Raw genomic sequence first — 15,356 nt, forward strand, 5'->3', positions numbered from 1 at the left:
CCCACACTTTTCCCCAGTGGCATACAAATAGTACTCCGTCTATATAAAATACTACATACGTGCACATCCCCCACCCCGTTCCGTTTTAGCTTCTGCTTTTATTTTGAACACCTTGTCATTACAAGCATTACCTGCGCTCGAGAAGAGCTTTGGACTTCCAGGCTGTTTCCAGAACAAAGCTTTTCTTTGGTCCACATTCTAAATATGCCGAAAGGAGGTCACGCCTGACTAACCCCCTCGGCGAAGCCTTGTGCTGCACTCGAACAAAGATAATGTGTTATACTAACCCTAACCTTACATTCCATGTCAAAAATACAAGTTTCTTGCAAATCAAAGACTTGGCTGGAACACTCACATGTTGAGGTGACCTATATTTTTACCCACCCAACCTGACCTCAATTTGCTTCAGTGGATGTGGTGCTCCAGCATGTAGCTAGGCAAACATGCCTGTCCAGTTTATGAAGCCACTTAGTCCCCCTGGCCGCTCGGCTCCAGACGCCCGGCCCGTGCGTGCGCGTGCTCGTGTCATTCCAAAGCATGCCGGATGCACATAATGGCTGCACTGTAATTGGTCAACAATTCTGCAGCTCATTTCACCCACAAAACAGGCCCTGCTAGGTAATTTGAGAGTGCAATTCCCTGAATGTGGATCAAGATGACCATACCTATTTTACGTCTTATATTACTTCCATCTGAAGCCATTTAAAGACTGAAAATGCATGTAAATTACATGCTGGTGATCTTATCTTTTCCTGTGAAGGAAGTGAGAATTTGAAATGGGCGTCAGCTGTCGTCGAGCCAGGCGTGCATGACTCCATCACATTTTCAAATCAGTCCAGCCCAGCTGTTAGGGGACATGTCGTTTTTAAGTCTGTTGAACAACAATTAGAGCACGGATCTGCAAACATCTCAAATGGGTCTCATTTGTCATGTAATGTAAATGTAATGCAATTTTCTGGAAAAGTGTGGGTGTTGAAAAAAACTCTCAAAAACTGAGAAAATGAAGGACCATACACATTAAAAAACAGTAGGGCAGTCTCAATATGAAATGTTTTATTAAAAATATGTGCAGGTGATGTAAGTGTATAAAATGTCGCAGTAGTAGTAGTCACATTGTGATCGTAATACTGTAAATAAGTACTTGTAAGAAAAGCAGGTTTCAGAGGTAATAAAAGAGGAAATATTCCAATGACATAGAGTATTCATTCACCTCCCGATGCGGAATCTTTAGCAGCTCGTGTGGATTTTGGCGTTTTGCCTTGCTGTTTGTCCGCCTTCTCCCGTTTGACGGCGTCCTTCTTGGGCGGCGCCTCGTCTCCCTCGTTGTCCTCGGGCTTGGCGGCGACCTTCCTCAGCTTGTGTTTGCCCTTGACGAGCGTCGAGAAGGTGAGCGAGGCCTTGATGAAGTCGAGCGGGAAGACCCCCACGTCCCCGTCGAAGCGGTTCTTGGTCACCTGCAGCGAGCGGCGACCCGGGCACGTCACCAACTTCTTCTCCTGCAGGATGAGCACGTTGTCCGCCTCTTGGCTGGCCTGTCGCCATCACAAAAGTCAAATCACTTCCTAACATCTGTTTTCATTGATAGTGTTGTTTTTTTTGTTATTGCTGTCTTAAAATACATAACTGGTATTATTGTTATCAGTTTTCTCACTTTTCTCTCTGTCTGCCCCCTCTCAAACTAAGCATGAGATGGTGTTATTGCTATTGTTTGTCTTTGGTTAATGTTTTATGTTGTCTCTTTTCTCTCTGTCCCCTCTTAAATGACCTACTTTCAGCTGTTTTTATTGTTAATGCGGTCTTTTGTTCTTTCTTCTCTCTGTCTGTCCCCGCTAAAATCCCCATATGAGCAGGTGTTATTGCAAATTTTTCATTTATGTTGTTTGCTCGTTTTTTTACGACTCTCCTTTTTTCTCTTTACCTCCTCTCAAACCAAGTACCAGAAGGTGTTATTGTTATTTTTGTTGTTTGTTCTTGCTTTTTGTTGTCTCTCTTCTCTCTGTCAACTTTCAAATGACCTACATGGTATTATTTTTGTCTCTCTGGTCTCTATAGATAACTTATCCAATTACCTAGTAGCAGGTGTTGTTATTGCTTTTTCTCTCTGCCCGTACCATCTAAAATGACACACTAGCAAGGGGGGGGGGAGAAAGAAAGAAAAGCCGGCTCGCACCTTTGCCGAGCCAAATATGGAGGCCGTCTGCAGCTCTCGGTCGTCTTCCTCCTTCCTGGGGTGAATGATGAGCGTGACGTGGCAGCTGGAGTTGGTGGCAAACTTCCTGAACGCGCCTATGATGTGGTCCTGGACGGCGAACCTGGAAGTTTTAGGTACAGGTGGTGAGCCACATGCTGCTTCACTCCCTGAACGCTGTGGAAACGCTCGCTCACTTGTCGACCGAGAGGTTCTCCTGTCCCATCATGAACTGCAGGTTGTCGATGACCACGTGGTTGATGTCGTAGAGGTAGACGGCGTGCTGCATGGTGTCCAGTACCGACTTGATATTCTGCTGGCCGTGGAAGGTCATGAAGTAAAGCGGCAGCTCCTCGAACTTGTCCGCCCAGAAGTCATACTGCTCCAGGTTCTCCTCCAGCCGCTGCATAGCGAACTGCGTCAGCATGATCTTGGCCAGACGCACGTTGTTGATTTCGAAGCTACCCCACAGCGTGTTGACGCCCTGCGTGCAAAGGTCCAGGGCCAGCTCGCTGATGAAGGTGGTCTTCCCGCTTCCGGTGGGACCTGCCCAACATCGAGACACGACGCACGGAATGTTCACATAGTTAGGACGCATTTGGATAGAGTTTCTGATGCACTGGCTACTGTATTTGGGGGGAATGGGGGGTTGCTAAAGGTTATCTCGACAGTAGTCAGGATGTTGACAAGCATCTCTACAATAACTTGTCATCACCATTTGTTTTGGATTGGCTGTTTTTTTTCCTTTTAACTAACAAATAAATGGGTTTTTTGAGGGGGGAACATGTATGTCTATAACAGCAGGCAAAGTGTACCCATCACACACACAATGGATTAACTTCTCACCAGTGAAAACAGTGAGCTCTCCCTTGCGGTGTCCCTTCAGGATCCTGTTGAGCTCTGGAAAGCGGGCCCACTTGACGCCGGCCACCTCCTCCGTGTTCACCATCTCCCCGTACACATCCTCGCGGAGCTGCTTGAAGGACACGATGGACTTGTGCGCAGCGGGGATGGCGTCAGCCACGACGCGGCTCAGGCTCTTGCCCTGCGCCAGGGCCTCCCCGGGACTCGGGCGGTACTCCCCAGGTCGCACCAGCCGGCAGCGGCGCAGGCCCAGTTTGCGCGAGAAGATCTTGGACGCCTCCCAGGAGCGCATGTCGGCGCCCAGCCACAGCGTGACGCGCTTGAAGTGCTCCAGGTAGGGAAGTAGGGCGGGCGGCAGGCAGCCCACGCCCCGCGGGAGGGTCACGCTGGCCAGCCCCGTGGCCTGGCTCACGGCCAGCGTGTCTAGCTCACGGCTCGTAAGGACCACGTCGGCGTCTATGCGGCTCAGCAGAGGGAGGCCGAAGAGGTTGTTGTAGGAGCCGCACTTGGGGACTGTCGCCTCGTTGTAACTAACGGCACCGTCGGCGGTGCTTTGCGCTGAGAGGAGCTTCAGTCCCTTCAAAGAGGAGTCGGGACCGCCCAACCAGGGGAAAACCAGACTCTTGGTGGGCTTGAAGAGCCTCACGTCGAACTTCTTCAGCGTTGCGTTGGAGATCTTTGTGATCTGCAAAATAAAATAAAAAAATGTCTATTATTGTTGCATGCTTTCAATGGGGCTCTTTATTTACACTATTGTAATGTCACTGTGCACCGATGGGGAACAAATGTTTTACTTTTGTATTGTATTATGTCAACATGCATTCTACTACTGTAAAAAAGAATGCCTGAAATACTTTATAAAGCGTTTTATGTTGTTAAGTTGTTCTCCAGCGTGTCCTGGGTCGTCCCCGGGGTCTCGGGACGTGCCCGGAACACCTCACCGGAGGTGCTGATTCTCATGCCAGCCGCTTCACACTCTGCTTGCGAACTGCTCCAGTGAGAGTTGGAGATCACAGTTTGATGAAGCCAACAGAACCACATCATCTGCAAAAAGCAGAGATGCAATACTGAGGCCACCAAACCGGAACCCCTATATGCCTCGGCTGCGCCTTGAAATTCTGTCCATAAGACTTATGAAAAGAATCGGTGACAAAGGGCAGCCTTGGCGGAGTCCAACCCTCACCGGAAACGAGTCCGACTTACTGCCGGATATGCGGACCAAAGTCTGACTACGGTCGTACAGCGACCGAACAGCCCTAATATCAGGGGGTTCGGTACCCCATTCTCCCAAAGCACCCCCCACAGGAACCCCCGAGGGACACGGTCGAACGCCTTCTCCAAATCCACAAAACACATATAGACTGGTTGGGCAAACTCCCATGCACCCTCGAGGACGCTGCCGAGGGTGTAGAGCTGGTCCACTGTTCCACAGCCAGGACGAAAACCACACTGCTCCTCCAGGATCTGAGATTCAACTTCCTGACGGACCCTCCTCTCCAGCACCCCTGAATAGACATTTACCAGGGAGGCTGAAGAGTGTGATCCCCCTGTCGTTGGAACACACCTTCCTAAAAAGGGGTACCCCCACCCCAGTCTGCCAATCCAGAGGCACCGTCCCCGATGTCCGTGCGAAGAAACTCCTTCTGACAGGGGATTCCGCCAGACTTCCCCCTCACAATACGTTTGGGCCTGCCACGTCGGACCGGCATCTTCCCCTACCATCGGAGCCAACTCACCACTGGGTGGTGATCGGTTGACAGCTCCGCCCCTCTCTTCACCCGAGTGTCCAAGACATGCGGCCGGAAATCCGATGACACGACCACAAAGTAGATCATCGACTGCGGCTTAGGGTGTCCTGGTGCCAAGTGCACGTGTGGACACCCTTATGCTTGAACATGGTGTTCGTTATGGACAATCCGTGATGAGCACAGAAGTCCAATAACAGAACACTGCTCGGGTTCTGATCGGGAATGGGGGGGGGGGGGTCGTTCCTCCCAATCACGCCCTTCCATGTCTCACTGTCCTTGCCCACGTGAGCATTGAAGTCCCCCAGCAGAACGATGGAGTCCCCAGCGGGAGCGCTCTCCAGCACCCCCTCCAAGGACTCCAAAAAGGGTGGGTACTCTGAACTGCTGTTTGGTGCATAGGCAGAAACAACAGTCAGGACCCGTAATTTGAAAACTAATGATATACATATATAATAATATTATTTTCTTATATATGTATACCGTATTTTCACGACCATAAGGCACACTTAAAAGTCTTACATTTTCTCAAAAATGGACAGGGCGCCTTATAATGCGGCGTGCCTTATGTGTGCACCGAGTTCCCAAATCTTTAAATGTTGTTGTGTGACTTTGATGAGTGCTCCGCTTGACAGACTGGGAGCATTTCCTGCCGACACGCTCCTTGTATAGAGGAAAGGCGGACGTGACTTTGGACAGCATGCGGACGTTAAAGGGGGAAGGGTGCGCGTGAAAGAGAACGCTAAAGGCATGCCCCCAGTAGGTATATAGTGCCGGTATGTGCATTGTGAAAAACAACATCGGTTTGGCTAAGGACCCCCGAAAACGGCACCTACGAAGAGACACGCTGACGAAGCACAGTTCAAACTGCAAGCTACCAGTTACGCGGAGGAACATGGGAATCGAGCAGCCGCGAGAGAATTCAAGATCAACGAATCCATGGTTTGCAAGTGGAGGAAACAGGAAAACGAACTTCGCCAAGTCAAGAAGACGAAGCTGAGTTTCCGCGGAAACAAGGCGAGGTGGCCTGAGTTGGAAGATCAAATCGAGCAATGGATTAATGAGCAAAGAACAGCCGGGAGAAGCGTCTCTACAGTCACCATTCGACTGAGTGCAACAACTCGGAGCTTTCCATCATTCCGGGAGCCTTGACAAAGGAACTCCAACCGCTGGACATCGGCCGTTCAAAGTGAAGTTGCGAGCGGCGTGGGAGCCATGGATGACAGATGGCGAACACAGCTTTACTAAGACTAGGAGGCAGCGCCGGGCGAGTTACGCCACAATTTGGGAATGGATTGTGGATGCTTGGGCTAACGCGTCTGCTTGCACTGTTGTTCGAGCTTTCGTAAAAGCCGGCATCGTTTCTGAGGAGCCGCGCGGCAACGAGACTGACTCCGACAATGACGAGAGGGAACCTGGCGTGTTTGATGGAGAACTTGCCCAGCTGTTCATTTCGGATACAGAACATGAGGACTTTGATGGATTTGTGGATGAGGATTGATCAAAACATAACATTATTAAATACTTCAATAAAGTACAACCGAACTCAGTTTTGCTCCCGCTGCCTTTTTAAAAAATTGTTTTAGCATGCATGCATGCTACCGTATGTTTTAAGCTAGCGCATGTTTTACCATGCCTGCGCCCAATAATACGGTGCGCCTTATGTGTGTGTTAAATACAGAAATAGACCCCGTAACTGAGACTGCACCTTTTAATACGGTGCGCCTTATGGTCGTGAAAATATGGTACTTTTTATTTTATTTAAATAAATAATAATCTTGAAAAAGTCTAAAAGTGTTTATTATGACAAGTGTTTCCTGCCCTGGGGTTTAGCTATTAATTAAAAGGAAAAATATTAAAAAAGCATTTTAACACCAGGGCCGGTGTCATTTGTTTTTTTGCAATGTGTCCGCTGCATGCGCCCCATGGACTCAACTAGGGCTGGGGACTTGGCAGGGGGCTAAATCGACTTCAAAAATAGGTTGATGCAGAATTTGGAAATTCCATGCATCCATCCATTTTCTTTACCGCTTATCCTCACTAGGGTCGCTGGCTGCTGGAGCCTATCCCAGCTATCTTGGGGCGGGAGGCGGGGTACACCCTGAACTGGTAGCCAGCCAATCGCAGGACACATCGAAACAAGGAACCATTTGCACTCACATTTACACCTACGGGCAATTTAGAGTCTTCAATCAACCTACCACGCATGTTTTTGGGATGTGGGAAGAAACCGGAACGCCCGGAGAAAACCCACCCCGGGCCCCAGAACTGTGAGGCAGATGTGCGAACCAGTCGTCCAACGTGCCGGCAGAATTTGGAAATTGGGAGATTTTATTCTTAGGGCATTTCGCCCAGTCCTACCTGGAACATAGTTTTGATGAGCTGCGCCTCGTCCTCAGTCAGCTCCGAGAAGGGCACTGAGGCGGACCAGATGCTCCTCACCTCCCTCGCGTCCCTTTCGCTCTGCTCCTGCTCCTCTGCACTCTCCGGATATCCCAGCAGCACTTGCGGGCTGAGGGAATCCCGCTCCTCCGCCTGCATCACCTCCAGGCAGTCCTGGAGGTCCTCCCAGCTCCCTTGCACCTGGGTGTCCATGCACAAGAACTGCCCCGTGGTCTTGTCCACAAACAAGGAGAAGCGTTCGGCCCTGGAGGCGGCCTCCACGAAGATGCTGGGTACGTGCAGGCAGCTGAAGCCGTCATGGAAGGGAACGTCCTTGGAGCGTAGGTACTGTTTAATGTCGGCAACCGTGACAGCACTGGCGGGGAAGTCCACCGTGGATTTGGCATCTTTTTTGTACCCCCGGGACCCGAAGGAGCCCGTGTCCCGCAGCTTGAAAGCCCACAAAGCCCCAGGAGCTCTGTTATGAGACAGGGGGCCCACGAAAGGGGATGGAAAGTGTCTTGGGGAGTGAAACCTCAGGGCCCTTTCCTGAGCGAGACCCCTCAGAAGCAATCTCCTCCACATTTGACAAAGTGTTAGCCTGTGAAACACATTGAGAGATAACAGCTGCCACAAGAAAATGCAATTTCTAATCATTATTCAAATCTCCTCCATTGCTGTTGTCTTAATTATTACTGTAGTGCCATCTAGTGGAATCTTGGTGTTTAATTCGTTGACTGTGTTTTCCCGTCTGCTTATGAAATGTCTTGTTTTGCTGCCGGTCATTGAACGCATCGTCTCAAAAGTGAATGTTTTTGCTTCCCTCCTGATGCAGCTACTAATAATGCCACTCAACTGTTACAGTGTACTGTATTTGTATTTCCTAATATTAATATTAATATTACTGTGTGTACATGCCAAAAGGTCATTTTAATGATTTAGTAGCAGTTGTGTAAAGGGATAGTATGTGTGATGTCACTTCAGTTTGTGATACCATGTTATTTAGGCCATTATGCTAGCTAATACTATTGAAGGGCCTCATGTAAAGATGGTTTCTGTTGGATAATTCACTGCATAGAGTCGTTTATGTCACATGGGTTCACGACTCAGTACAGGTTGAGATCGAGTCCTCAGTTTTTGCCGCCACCTTGTGGCCTCTACACGCAATAAGAACCCCTTTTAGGGGCTGTGTGTTTGCAGATTTTGACTACTTTCGTCAGACCTTGGTCCCTCTACCCATAAATAGCAGGGGTGCACTGTACTGAAATATGTGGGAAATTTGGGGAACGTGACAAGTGGTTCCTCATATGTACTGAATGAATGAACTGAACAGTTTGAAGTTGAAATGTTAGAGATGAGGAACTTGCTAATTAGTATGACAGCGACTTTTATTAAAAACATAATTAACTCCACATTATTATCAAAACTTGATCTTCTTACGCGTTCAGTTGCCCGCCTGCGTCCTCATCTTGTCCTCCATGCGAAAGCTGGAACCCGGGCTTTTAGGTGTTTGTCCACAACATGTCCGTGTGAAACGTACACCAAAGCAGAATGCACCGAATTTCAAATTCTACATTTCAGTTTCCACATGGCTTTATATCAGTATTTTCAAATGAAAATAAAACAACTTTAATACCTTCATAAAGAGTCACAGTGAATCTAAATGCACAATGAAACCGTTAAAACTGCTTCCAGTGTGAAAAGGCAATAACTTCTTTGTAGTTGTTTCACCCAGAAGTATATGATTGACGGACTCTGTTGGACCAAAACAAACCCGTGCAAAACATTCACAACGTAGGAACGTTTGACATTATAGAGTCGAAATTTTAGCTATTCGCAGGGCGTTATATTAATATCGTAAAATCGAATTACTTCATTAATACTTTTATAAATGATGTTAATGGTTATTAATGCTTACTAAAGTAGTTAAAATACTTAAATTGTGAAAAGATATAAGTATGTTTTGTCGTCGTTTCACCCAGAAATACACGATTAACAGACGGTGTGTTAACCAAAACAATCATAGCAAATACTACTGTATACAAAACGTCCAACAAATAGCAGAGTAATAATAATCGCCGCATGAATCATATTATAAAGAATCTTCGATGAGAAAACCCTTTTTATCCGTTCGATTCCAGAGTCAGACGCCAAGGTGTATAGAACCTGCTCCGCTGGTGGGATTTCTACAGAAAAAAAAACGAGTTTCTACCTACCTCCTCCCACCTGAAGCAAAGCATGGCTTGTCCTTTCTCCCTAATCCAATCGACATTGAGGCACAAATTATTCGATATGCCTTCAGTCGACAGAGACTTTGCCAACCACGGTTGGAGGTGATGGCTTTCCCAGATGAACAGCCCTTAAGCGCCTGTTAAATGTCACGGTGGTCTTCCTTGGACTCAAACCTGTAAAACTCATCCAAGAAGAATTTCACAGCATCGCAGGTGATTGATGTCCAAATCTATTCCATGTTATATAAAATTATGATTGAAACTGCTGCTCAGACTGGATTCGGACTAATTAGATGTCATTTTTGCAGGGCTTCCAAATGTGATAGGATGTGTGGACGGGACACACATACCCATCACTACTCCTGTAAAAAATGAATGGGACTATATTAACCAAAAACTATTTCACAGTATCAATGACCAGGTACTGTATATTCACGACCATCTTAAACATGACTATGAACACCAACGATTCCCAACCACTATGTCACCAGGGGCGGAGCTAGGTGGTGGTCAGAAAACTGAAATTCAGCCACCCCGATGGCACCCCACTTTGTGTGGTTTTTTTTTTTCAAATTTTTGTTTCGTTCTTAAAGAAGCATAAGACACCTATGAATAATATATATAATATTGTGTGGAGGAAGGTAATTTGTTTTTATTGTATTTACTAAAGCTTCTGCACATTTCACATACTTAATTGTTCAACATTGTATTTGTTTGTGATACAATTTTTGCTACCTTGGTTCATGTTACCTCAATTCAGTTACATAATTATTTCAGTATTTTCATTGTATTTATTATTTTATTGAATACTCTATTTTATACAATTTAAGTTATTTTTATACATCTAAGCGATTAGGTTTGCTGTTGCACTTTGTTGTTCTGTCACAAAAAAAATATATATATAAAATTTTTTTTTGCACATTTCTATTCTAAATTATTTATTTACTACAAACCATAATGTATCCGTTCATCTGATCATGCCAGTGATGTATAGTGACAGGCCAAACAGTTCAATGGTGGCAGAATGTACAATCACCCTGTGTATCCTGTTGCCATTCTACAACAGAATAGTAGCTTTGTGTTCAACTAAAGAGGCTCAGGTTTCACACAAAGTACATTTGTGACACTCTATTCACACCAAAAAATAAGTGCCACCGTGAAAACAGGGGCAAGGCGACAAGGAAAGTATCCATGGTCTTCATATCCTTTCAGGGGAATTCGGCCAATGGATTTCCACTCTTCTTCCTGCCATCTCGGAGTCAGTGATGGAACTCTAACGTCCTCCCCTCAGCTGTGTGGTCCATAAACTCTGTCCAAAATGCAGCATAGACATCCCTTGAAACACCATCTGCATCAGCTCCTTTTTCATCGATGTAAGTGTATTTTAAGTGGTGTTTGAGCAGTGCTGCACTCCTTAAACTGGCTAATCATCTCCACCAGAAGATGGACTCTGTGAAGTTTTATAGTGATGACACATTCAAGATCATATGGAGCTGTAGAATCACTTGCTTGATCACCTGTATATGCTGTGTCTGGAGTGTTGAATGTTGCTGTGCTTAATGCGGTAAGAGTGAGTGATGGGATGGCCAGCTCATCGACTTTAAACTGCAGGATGGGTTGATGTATCAAAGTGTCATCCAGCTGACTTCCCATGGGTTCTCCAAGGAAAGGCCCGATCATCACCTCAGATGTGTCAGAATTTACATCTCCATCAAACTCCTTCAAATCAGCCAACTGAATGACGATGGTTTGAAGATCATCTTCATGTGCGGCTCTCAGCTGTTCATCAATATTTGCATCAGAGCTTTCCGCAACAGAGTCTATCTGTCTATTAGTGCAAAGGTAAGATCTTAACACTCCCATTCTGAGCACTTTGTAGAGGTCTCCAATTGTGATATCTTCATCAAGTACAGCTTCCTCTTGATAGTCTAATATGTCACAACTGAATGCTTCACATCTTCCAAATCTACTTTTTCCATTTGGAAAGAAAATGTCTTTAGCATACTGTATTATGTCACCTTTTTTGGACGCATCACGTGCCCTCGTTCCGCCTCCTTTGCGTTTCCTTATTTGTTTACCTTCATGAAGCCACCCCAACTCAACTTTTTGGTCAGCTTTTCAGCCCATTTGTTTTTTGTGTAGGTTCTTTTCCACTTTTGCAGTTGGAGTCTCCTCATGATCACTTTCATTATCCTCATTCCCAACACCCATCTTTTTCTTTAGTTTTTTAAGCACTGACATTTTTGGGGGGATTCTCTTGTTCCTTTATTTGCATCTTTGTTTTCCAAACAGAAGCGTCTTGCTGCTATGCGTTCTCCATATGTTGGGATGTAGCCAGGCAGATTGTTGTCATCTATGAAGGCAACGACTGTGGCATCAATCTATAAAAACAGAAACAAATGTATGCACAATTCATTGACATATGCACACTTAAATTATGTAGACTGATAGCATTGTCTAAAGCAATTATGTTGCAATCTAAAAATGTTACAAGTCATATAAAATACTGAGGAAACCTGGAGGGGGGATCAGCAGTTGCCCGACGATGCAATTCTATCCCAATATTGGTGTCACAATTAAATGATTTTTATATGCTTGTATTGCTATACTATTGTTATATTTTGAAATATATAATTTCTATTTTAATTTATCATGCAATTTATTTTTCTTTCATTAACACAGGGGTAACAACAACTTTATCTGTCAGTATATATATTGCATATGTACAGATAGATGGATATAGACTACATGCATTATAGGCTAATATATAATTATATGGCTGTCTTTAATTTATATAACGTGAAACATATCACGTCATAACATGAAATGTATCACGTTATAACGTTAAAAGTGTGTTAAACTGTGAAGTCAGGAAGTCAAATCAGTAATTTACGGATCCCCACTGGTGCCAAGGTATGAGAAAAATAAAATTGATTGATAATCTGTTCCCTCAATTTAGTAATCCGTACCCTCAATTTAGTAAACCGTACCCTCAGTTTAGTAATCCGTACCCTCAATTTAGTAAACTGCACCCTCAATTTAGTAATCCGTTCCCTCAGTTTAGCAAATGTCTGGGGCTCCGTATACCTACGTATATCTGTCAAGTGAAGTCAATTCTATTTGTATGTTATATTCTTACTCGTGTGAATTCTGTGTATAAATTGTCATCTCGTGATATATCCTACATCCCATTTTTTCCAACTGAAAGGCAATATTGCTGTAGTTCGAGGGGGTTGATCATTATATAGCAGTACTAGCAGGAGTGGCTACAATTAGCCTGCGTGTTTCCTAAACACAGTACTAAATTGAGGGTACGGATTACTAAACTGAGTGTACAGTTTAGTAAACTGAGGGTACAGATTACTAAATTGAGGGAACAGATTATCAATTAATTTTATTTTTCTCATACCTTGGCACCAGGGGGGTACCGTAGTAATTCATTACCACTGTGCAGCAAAAAAAATTTTTTTAATTCAGAACAATTCAATGCTCTCCCATGAGATGGCAGAACGTACAATTAACTCACCTGTGTATCCACGTGTTGTCATTTATACAACATAATGATAGCTTTGTCTTCAACAAAACATGGCCTTATTTCACACTGAGTAGTGTACATTTCAAGTTCATAATTTACGCATTGACTTGTGCAGCAATTTGTTGCCACAGCAGTGTTGCTTTTTTTTCGGAATTTTGTTTCATGTTCTTTATAAGCCTGCATCAGCACCTGCAATTCAAAGAGAGAAAGTAACTGGACCTTTTCCTATGGGTTGCCATGGTGATTCGAGATATGAGGACACGGATACTCTAACTTTCGGGTTTTATACTCAGGGTTTGTTCAACCTTCTTTGTGGACTGACCCATACGTGTGTTACCCGAAACAGGTCGGTGTGAAACATGCACCAAAAAGGAACGATACGACATTTTAGATCCTACATTTTAGCTACCAATGTTTCGCGGGGCTTTATATTTATATTTTGAATGAAATGAAATTACATTGATCAGTTAATGAAGAACAGTGACAGTTTTGCCTCACTAAGCTTGTTAGAAATGCTTATTAAAGTGTCAAAAGATATACCGCTCTTTGTGGTTGTTTTACCCGTAAATATATGATGAACGGACCAAATGGGGACCAAAATAAACCGGGACGAAACATGAACTGACTAGGAATTTAGAGCATTTTAAAGTACACTTTTGGCCAATCCAGTGGCTTAATATGAGCATGCAATGAATAATAACAACATTAATAAATGTATAAATCACTATAGGGGTGAATTATGTTCTCTTAAATCGTTAAGACGGGCTTTCAGTATGGAACCATGCACGTCTTGTATTTGTTTCACCCGATGATATATAATCGACGCACTGTGTGGCGTCCTCTGCCAATGTTGTTTACCCGGCTTCGTTTTTCTTTTGTGGGTTAACCCTCCGATCGAATCGCCCCCCCCCCCCAACCCCCCTGGAAGTAAGCGATTAAAGTAATTAAAAATGACATCCAGGGGCACACCGAGTCGCTTCCTGAAAAGCGTCCTCCAAAACGGCGTAGGTCGTTACGTGTGCCAGCTCAAGCGGATCTCCATCATCTTCTCCAAAAAGGGCCAAAGCTCGCTGGGTGTCAGGTAAACAACAACATCATACACAAAATATGGGCACAACCCCAGACATAACACCATTATTGGTTACAAACAGGGACTTTATTGAAGACGGAGTGGTGGATTACGCCAAAAAGAACCTTGGAACCGTCGTGTACGTGTCCCCACAGCCGTGCCACAAACCCAGAATAGTAGCTGAATACTGTAAGTCGTCCTGCTTGCCTGTATTTAACATCTACACGCGGTTTAACATTAGTTCTACAGGTGGCAAAAGTACGACTTGTGTCAGAAAAAGACTAGGAAAACTACTGATTCAACTCCTTAAGTAAAAGTAATAGTAGTACTGATATCGAAATGTACTTGAGTACACAACTCAAAAATATTGTTCTAGATGTCTTTTGAAAAAATTGCAGGGTAAGAGTAAAATATACATGAAAAATCTACTTGAGTACATTGACAATGTATTTGCACTTTGCTACTTCCCGGTACTCATTAGTTCCAACGAATTAGCAGTTATTTGTGCCTTTTCTGTTTCTGTTTTTTTTATTACTCCTGCTTCCTGAGGGGGGCGCCCTTTCACTTGTTTCTACATCAGTAAAAAGTGACAGGCTATAGATTTTTTTCACCCCGAAATGAAACAAAGCCAATTAAATAGCATAAATTAATTGAATTGCAAAGCAGTTATGTAAATGATCAATTCATGAATTACATTGTGAGATATAAAGTGAAAACAAGTACATTGAACCTGTTAAAATAATTTTATTAATGACTGCTTATACATTTAATGTCACTACCTTTTGAATTATTTAATGGCATTATGATGTATTATATAGACGATTGTTAGCATGTACTTGTTTCTTCATTTTGTCTGAGTGGTGTTTAATTTTGACATTTATTTTGACTCTGCAGTAAATGGCAACGTGAGGGAAGAGATTGTGGCGAGCAAAACATCCTCGCAGGTCTCCGAGGTTTTAGCCAAGCTAACCAGTCAGTCGGGCCTTGATGTGATCCGCATTCGCAAGCCCTTCCACACGGACAACCCCAGCATCCAGGGCCTGTGGCATCCCTTCACCAATCGCCCTCTCGCCCCTCGAAATGATGACAAAGTGTGACTTTTCTAAACTGCTTCTATTAAATAAAGTTTTTGTGTACAGTATTTTCCCTCTGCGATTGCTTGCCCTTCTGTGTCACACATTTGTTTGTGATCAAAATATTTGTGGTGCAAACACAGGCGGTTCAATGTCGGAGTGTTTGAACAGCTTGACGTCATCAGTCATACTGATGCTGCTCTGAAAATATTCTACCGGGCTTCAACGGCTATATTTTTTTGATTCGTGGCATATTTTTGCAGACAGTT

General features: G+C 44.4%; 2 protein-coding genes across 2 annotated transcripts; one reads left to right on the forward strand and one right to left on the reverse strand.

The window, feature by feature from the left end:
• Positions 1-1,076: 1,076 nt before the first annotated feature.
• Positions 1,077-8,702, reverse strand: twnk (twinkle mtDNA helicase). The gene is given in 6 exon segments (XM_061706411.1): positions 1,077-1,532; positions 2,171-2,312; positions 2,386-2,734; positions 3,035-3,737; positions 7,159-7,780; positions 8,620-8,702. Coding segments are annotated over 6 exon segments (2,229 nt in total). The 3' UTR covers positions 1,077-1,202.
• Positions 8,703-13,764: 5,062 nt separating this feature from the next.
• mrpl43 (mitochondrial ribosomal protein L43) lies at positions 13,765-15,155 on the forward strand. Its single transcript, XM_061705696.1, has 3 exons — positions 13,765-14,026; positions 14,097-14,203; positions 14,909-15,155. Exons 1-3 carry the CDS (start codon positions 13,896-13,898, stop codon positions 15,109-15,111), a joined length of 441 nt encoding a protein of 146 aa, XP_061561680.1. The 5' UTR covers positions 13,765-13,895; the 3' UTR covers positions 15,112-15,155.
• Positions 15,156-15,356: the final 201 nt, after the last annotated feature.

Source organism: Phycodurus eques, chromosome 19, assembly GCF_024500275.1.
Source record: "Phycodurus eques isolate BA_2022a chromosome 19, UOR_Pequ_1.1, whole genome shotgun sequence".
NCBI classification, from domain to species: domain Eukaryota; kingdom Metazoa; phylum Chordata; class Actinopteri; order Syngnathiformes; family Syngnathidae; genus Phycodurus; species Phycodurus eques.